The 8,199-nt window shown below is 40.1% G+C and overlaps 1 protein-coding gene across 4 annotated transcripts in view; it reads left to right on the forward strand.

Moving 5' to 3' along the window:
• LMO1 (LIM domain only 1) overlaps nucleotides 1-8,199 on the forward strand; it is a 111,382-nt gene that overhangs the window by 91,988 nt on the left and 11,195 nt on the right. For all 4 annotated transcript variants that reach the window (XM_019519624.1, XM_019519623.1, XM_019519622.1 and 1 more), the window contains one exon: nucleotides 8,066-8,191. In XM_019519624.1, coding sequence (XP_019375169.1) covers nucleotides 8,066-8,191 — 126 coding nt within the window. The remainder of the gene's footprint in view (nucleotides 1-8,065; nucleotides 8,192-8,199) is intronic.

Genomic DNA, 8,199 nt, shown 5'->3' on the forward strand with positions numbered 1-8,199 from the left:
TAGCCCCCCCCCCCCCCCCCATAGCCACCTCTCCTAGCACCGCTGCCACCCACCCGCAGAGGCACAGTGCCTTAAATGGGTATTGTTAAAAAGTGAATGTTTGGCCAGAAGATGTAAAGCATAGCCCGCTTCCGTGCCCCAATTTTCTGACTAGCCCCACCACTGAGAAGAGGCTGGTGCCACCCCTGAGTGTATACATGTCCTCAAGTGACTCTTCAGAAGAAATGTGCTTCAGGAATTGTTAACAGACCATAGCTTAATCGTTTGTTTCAAGAGATAAATTGTCGTCATTGCTTCTGAAGGAACATTTGTTAACCTTCACATTTCATAAACCATGAAAGATGAAACCAGGTCTTAAGGTGTTTGAAATTGTTATTCTTGTAGTCCCGCCTTGGTCTCCAGCTGCATTTAGACATATTTCTGGATACATTTTTCTGAACATATAGATTTAATGTTCAATTAATAGTGATGATTCCCTGTGTGTGTTCCTCTTAATGTGTTTATTTTGAATACGCAAATAGTATTGGAAGCGACTATTCCACTATGGTACAGAAATCCTTTCATGGTGCTGCTTTGTTTATACAAATACTAGTTCTTTTAGATGATCTACAGGTTTGAAGATCCACCCAGTTGGAAGGACACAGGCAATCACTGTGAACCCTATCTGGATTTCCCTGGTGGCATAGTCAGCCTGTTTTAAACTTTCTAGTGTGAAGTTTTCATGATGTTCCCCTCTTACGCCAGTTTTACTTTTTAAACTTCAGTGAAGTTATTCCTGAATCAGATTTAAAATGACAAACTGATCAATTAACTTCTATATATTGTTAATTGTTGCACAGACTAGGATTAGTTGGATTTTGGTAAACTAAACAAATCTACCTGATCAAAGATGCTGCCAAGGAAAACTCTAATGCTACCTAAAATAGATATTTCTCCTGTGAAGCCTGATCCAGTTCCCAGCAAAGTTAACAGGACACTTAACTGACTTTGTGCGTTTTTGATCAGCTTTCAGTTGGGTATGGTACTCCAATGCTTCAGCATAGACTAGGAGTGGATTGATCTTCTTATCCCAGCTTTTGGCAGGGGGTCAAATGAGGGCATTCAGCTTATACGGTTATTAATAAATCCAAGACACTGCCTACAAGAGAGCCTTTAACCCAATTTCAGTTGGAATAGGGTCAGGCAGAAGCAATGCATTGAGAGTTCCTAGAGTCAGATACATTAAATACCCAACCTTTCCTGTCTGCTCCATTCTGCCCAAGTGGTGGCTAGAGATGCAACTTGTAATTCAGTTTAATAGTAAATTGCTTTTTCCTTAGAAGGTTCATACTCAGCAAATAGGTAGGATTTATTTAGATGACTGAGAAGTGACTTCTAAAGATAAGTGTTGCTTCCCTTTGGCAAGGAAATGCATAGAGCTTCATCTAGTTAGTGAGCTTCCACATGTAAGGAAGGATGATGGCACCAAACCAAATGGTCCAGCTGCAGCTGTACATTCAAAGTACAAGGCTCTGAAAGTTGGATCTCATCTGTTCCATAAGTAGAGGAACTTGAGCTCATCTGTTAAGTGTTGGTGCAACTGAATTTACTTTTCATCTTCCAAAAGGATTTTTAAAGCTGAAGAATCTTCCAAGAAGGGCAGTGATGCTCTTTCAGGAAATACACAGCATATATGGTCTCTCTGGGGTACATATCATTCATCAGCAATCTGCTTTCAAAGGTTTTCTGTTAATTTGTTTCTAGCCACACATGAACTTTCCTTTAATAAGATTAATCAGGTCTGGTGGTGGTGGTGGTTGTTGTTATTGTGTTTTATTTTTATTTTATTTTATTTTTGAGAAGCCTAATAAAGTGTTAGGGTTAGCTAAACAAACTTGCCTCAAATGGTCAAGACCATACAGTGCACAGCCTTTCCCTGCCTTGAACTCTGTGCCCAAACAGAATGACAGTGAAAATGTTGCTTTGAAACTGTAGCTGCATCTCAACCTTATTGTCATAATTTGAAGTGTCAAAGCAAAGATTACTTTATACATGGTAGCTGGTCTGGAGGCTTTTTCATGTGTGCAACTCAGCACTTTCCAGGATAATGCCAAAGTGCAGTTCGTTTGTTAGTTTATTTGACTCTTTCCCAAACCTCTTCAATGAGGTAAAAAAAAACAAAACCCATGTGGACTAATTTTTTCTCTTAGCCTTTGACGTTCTAATATGCCTCTAGCACTTTGGAAACTTGGCTCCATGTGTGTGTTTACATAGTATCCAGGAAAGTTGTGATTTGGTTACAATGGGAAGTTGGGGCAGTGGAAGAAGGCTGATCTTAAACTCTCTACAACAAGTAGAAGAGCTTCATACCAAGTACAAATGCCTCCCCCAAAAAACTGGCGACAGGCCAGTTTTTTCATATGGGCTGTTCAAATGAAGACCTACCCTTAAGCAACCCCAAAATTTATGGCTACTAGTTTCCAAGCTAGTGCAGTCACCCAGGCAGAGGGCTCTTTATATTACATTGGTTCAGTTCCTTCTGTAAGCTATCCATGAATGACGAACCCTTTGGCATATGAGACCTACATTCTCTGGAACTGAAGTCAAAGGCATCTTGAAAAGACCAATTTAGTTATTTTCAAAATATGTTTCCTATCCTTAATTTGATGCAGTTTCCACTGCAGCTTTAACTCTCTTGCACTGAGGAGGATGCACTTGCCTAACGTAATCATTGCATGTGATGGGATTATTTGTTGGTTAGTGGGGTTCTTTTATTTCAATTTTGCCATTGTGATCCTTTGCAGAAAGAGAAATGCACAGTAAGAATAGGTTACCTTTGTATACTGGACAAAGGCAGGCTACAGAGATGTCAGACAGTCTTGACTTTGCAGTTAAGCTTTCTGTACAGTTAGTTGCATATTCAGTACCTTTGTCAGTTCACATTAAAGATATCCAAATGTCTCATTCTAACAGCATCATGTGCATGCTGTTGGAAATAATACTGATGCAATCTGTCCAGCTCACTGTTGGTACAAGTGAAAAAGCTGTTCTTCTCATAGCTATGTATTTTAAGATACAAGAAATGAATGTAGCAACTTCTGCACTGTGTCAAATCTATAATGCAACTAGATGGTGACCAGCACCAGAAACTTCAAAAGAGCTTGGAAGAAGAGGCCTAATCCCAGCAGTTAGGGATTAATTTAAGCATGGGGTGTTCAGTCTCTCCTGTTAAATCTGTTACCATTAGCTTATACCAGTTATCCAACTACACATTTGGACCCTTCTTGAATCCTGTCAACTTCTTGGCCTCAACAACTTCCTGCAACTTCCACCGTCTTACGCTTCAAATAGGAAAAGCATTTCCTTTCATACATTTTGAAATTGTCATTTTTAATTTCATTGAACTTTCCCTATCCTCTCATCTCTTATAAAATAAGGAGAGTAGGACTTCTCAATGCCTCTTCTCTCCATCATTTGTTATTTTTATCTATGCTTGTATCCTTTTTGTTCATCTCCTCTCTAACATAAACATTCCCAAACTTCTCACAGCAAAACTTTTTGGGTTTTTTTGCCTCCCCCAATTAGCTTGCTGTTATCTTAGGGACCTGGACATGGAATTAGACATCTGGTTGTGCATATTGGTAGGTTTAGAGTAGTGCAGGAAATAAGTCAAGAGTATTGGATTTTGGACCACAAATAAATGTGAGTGAAGCAATGAGGAAAATTCTTGAAAACTTAATGGGCCTCTGTAAGGGACAGATGTGTGCAGGAAATCCATTGCATGTGAGATGGCTGGGAAATATGCCCATTTTAAAGAAGTACAGCCCTTTTCCCATTTTTACCACGGTAAGCCTCTTGTTTGTCCCCTTCATAAAAATAAGTTCTGCATAATTGTTCCTCCTATACACATAATTGATTCGGAGTACATACAGAGAATTGCCGATTCCAGAATGTTTTAGAGAAGACCACTGCTAGGACTAGATAATTCTTTAAATAAAAGCAGCCACTAACGTTCACATAGCACTTCCACAAAGTGCTCCCTTCTTTCCTCCATCAATCCATTCATATTCACTGCTGCTTCTGTATGCCAATTAGCTTTTAATTTTTACTATACACAGTGACATCAACAGCCAATCGGTGTATAGAATAGCCAGTTTTTTAGTGTGCCTATAAACTACAGAAAATTGTCCTTGGAAAAACTCCTACTTTCAGATTGGCTGACGACAATAGCCATGGTTAAGTTCAGGGTAAGAGCCATTAAACATAATTACTACCACAGGGTAAAAGTTTAATTGTGTTAAATTTTAAATCTGCATAGTCTAAGCTTATTTACAAGCTGGCTGGATCCTCTCATTACATAAGGAGATATAAATCTGTACTTAAAAATTGCTGTCTTCTAACTTGGGGGGGAAGGGGGCAGGTTTTTTTTAAAGCCTGGTTTAAAAAAAAACTCCTTTATCTCCAAGTCATATTTTTGCTGGTGGTATCATGCCAGTTAAAATCACCTAAATACTGCAGACTTTTTGATGCATTTCTCTAGTAAGCCTACACTCTCTGTTTAAATGACAAGCTTCCTTCTTCTAGAAAATATATCTAGGAGACAGTTTTACCAAGGAATATATTGATGGTCAATAGAGAACTGATATATGAGCTACAAGTTATAGTAGAATCAGACTAAAAACAGGCCTTGGATTTCTCCTAGTATAAAACGTTTTATCCTAGGATCCTACAGATGGACAAGATCATTGTCCCATGTTAAGTACCTGTGAAATATCTGAATTAATACTTTGCCCTGGAACAGTAGTGGCTAATTCGAGTTAATTGCCATTCAAGCTGCATGTGTAAATGACTGTCCCTCCCCTGTTTGATGCCAGTCCCCAGGTAACCCCAGCATTTAACGTCTGTGTGTTTTTTAGCTTTAGCGAATATACAGATCTAAAAAGCTTCCTAATTTTAATCCTATTTTTTCAGGAAAGTGCCAGAATGAGGGCTTTATTGCACCTTCACTTCATTTGCAAAATATTGGATGGTAGTAAACTTTTTAAAGTTAGGTGTTAGGATATAAACCTGGCCTGGAAGGGAGCAACTTTTGCAACTGCCACAAGAGCATTTAACATGTGCTATACTCCTTGAACTTGCATCTGTTTGGTTTTTTTTTTTACTGCACTTAGCATTAAATTGAACATGGGATGCCATCCTGATTGTGAAATAGTTATCTGTAGAGAAAGGATAGTGGGGAATATCTGCAGCTCAGTAGAAGGAAAGAAGTTTAATACACTGACTAGCTGGAAGTTATGCTTATGTCAACATTAGAAAACAACTGATTTCAGCTAGCCAGAACACAAGCTGCAGGTCTCTTGCAAACATTCAGCACAGTTAAACAATCTGTTTGCCTTCAGCCCCCTGAAAAAAGACAGGTGGACCAAGTGCCAAATACATTTTTCATGTTTCTTAAGCTAACTGTTTAAATAGTTAAGTGAACATCTGTCCAAACTTCCCCATAATTTCCATTTAGAGAAGTATCCTATTTGAAACGTGAAGAAAAGCGCCTGCTTAACAATGCAAATGGTGCTGTCTGGGGCCCCTTTATTTTGTTTAATCTAGATTGAGCTCTGCACAACTGTGATGCTAATGAATAATGGATATTTGATGGCTGCACATGCAGCAGTACCATGCCTGGAACAAATCTAGGATTAAGTTTCCCTTTTTCTTCTACCAGATACATTGGGCTGGTTCACTCAGGTTAGCTGTTCTTGCTGTGGTGTTTTTTGGGGGCTGGGTTTTAATGTTTGTTGTGACTTGGTCATTCTAAAATTGTAAATACTCTTGTACTCCCAATCTGCTGGTTTTGAAAGGGAACCAAAACAGATGACTGTCCCTGCTGGTCTGAAAGGTCCTGTTTATACAGTGGGAGGAGACGGTAACAAGGAGGAGTGATAGAGGCATGCTTTTGTGTTACTGAGCAAAATAACTGTGAATGGAGGAAAAACAAACTGGAGGCTAGAATCTCCTTGTACAGTTTGTCTCAAATAAAGGACTTCATATAACCACACTAGCCCTGGAGCTTTCCAGGCAGGAAATTGTGGGCTACCAGCACCTTCTGCTCAAGTTTGCTGCTGATCCATATTCTTCCTTAGAAATCTCCCTGCCCAACTGTGAGAGCAGAAACAAAAGAGGATGCTTTCTAATATGTATTTAACTTGCAGTGCAGAGAAGTTAGAGCCTGTGTTGTGTGGTGTCATAAGATGAACATGTTTCCATTTGCCTTATGTTAGGCTATACAGACTTAAATGCTCTGCTATTTTGCTTTGTTAGGTTTTCCGACCCAATATGGTGAAGTCTTAAAGCAAGATTATATAGTTCTTGTATCACTCTTTTATGAGATTTCTGTATAGCCACTGTACTATAGGCATTTAGTGAGGTGGCAGGAGAAAATGTCTGGTCTCCCAAAGAAAATTGTTCTTTTTTATTTCTTCTTAGAATTCCAGGAGCTGCTTGTTCAGGAATAACAGAAGAACGATGGATGTGTACTTTAACATGTGACGCAAGAAATAAGATTTTACTTTACCTACCCAAAAAACCCCAAACAGCTGGGGGGAGAAGAGGGGAGGGGGATTAGTTTTTGAGGATCATACCACTTCAGGGATCATGCTCCACAGATCAGTAGCATTGATAAAGTGAGGAAATTACAGGCTGAGAAAGCAGCCAAAGTTTTTTAATGTATGCTGGGCTAACTGATCCTCTTCTACATCTCCTGTCCAGGTGGGCAGATTGCATAAATGAATGTATTTAGAGAGGCATGAGTTTTTTTCATAGGCTTCAGCCTACTTCATCTGAATGAGTGAGTTTATAAGGTGCTGCCCTGTATTGCCTTCTGCCGAACTTGAGACTGCTAGCTCTCTCTTTCCTACCTAGGTACTCATGAAAATAGCTAGCATCTTCATTCACAAGATCCAGCTTCAAAACTTTGAGGGATGCCAAATATGTTCAATGTTTGGGGGAAGTGTTACAAGCATGTGTTTGCACACACAGTTAATGATTAGTATGAGAGAGGTGTTTTCCATATTGCTTCAAGAGTAAGGTTAAATCTCAAGCTGTCTTCTAAATAGAAATTAACTAACCACATGTATGTTGATTGTTCACGATCTACAGCTGAAACTTCTGCTTCATGGACTACATTGAATGCAACTGAAAACTGATTTTAATGGCTTTAATTTAGCAGTGCGGTGGTGCCTATCACCAAGGAGTGGTTCTGGATCATAGGTCTGCAGGGACTTGTTTTTGAGGGTCAGAGCTGGGGGAGTGATACTGTAGCTTTCGGTTATCCCCCTGAGGGAGCTGTAACAGCAGCAGACATCTGGGGAGACAGATAGGGAAAGCCAAGATGAAAATGGCAAAGCTTCCAGTGCTGAAGGGCTATCTTCAAGGATCTGGGAGCTGAAGTGGAACAGCTCAACATGCCATGCCTTGGTATAAGAGCTTAGCTGGCTCCCAGGAGGATAGGGTTAGGAGCAGAGGTGGGGAAGTGAGAAGAAAAACCTGTAAAGTGGCTCTGTAAAACATGAATGCACACTGCTTTTTATGCAGGGGATAAGTTAGTGTCTTCCTGAGCTGTGCTAGAGGTGGCAAAGTTTGTAAGTCTCCTGCACTTTTGCCCCACATAGCTAGGTTACTGACAGTCTCCGTCAGCCCATTAGGTCACAGTGAAGAGCAAATGGGGCAAGAATGCAGAGGAAAGAAAGCAAGATATGCAGAGAACAAACCCTGCTACTCCGGATAACCAGAGAGTTTGTTGTGACTGAAATTTTGTGAGCCCCAAAATAGCATTCTAAGTGTTTAATGTTTTTCTCCATTAGCCAGTAAATTAGCCCTAGGCTCACGAGCTGAGTGAAGTTTCATCTCAACAGGCAGAGCTTGCTCACCAGGCAGTTTTATCCCAAGTTCCTGCACACTGGTTGGTCAGCGAAATGGAGACGGCAACTTCTATTTATTGGTGCAATACAGTATTTGATACTGCTAATTACACTTAATTAGTCCTTCCACCATTTAATTAAAATGGCTTCTAATGATTGTGCTTCTTTGGCAGGCTCTTTGGTACCACCGGGAATTGTGCTGCTTGCAGTAAACTGATCCCTGCCTTTGAGATGGTGATGAGGGCCAGAGATAATGTTTACCATTTGGATTGCTTTGCCTGCCAGCTCTGCAACCAGCGGTGAGGAC

The sequence above is a fragment of the Gavialis gangeticus genome, unplaced genomic scaffold (assembly GCF_001723915.1).
Source record: "Gavialis gangeticus isolate Ggan-Ray unplaced genomic scaffold, GavGan_comp1, whole genome shotgun sequence".
NCBI classification, from domain to species: Eukaryota; Metazoa; Chordata; order Crocodylia; family Gavialidae; genus Gavialis; species Gavialis gangeticus.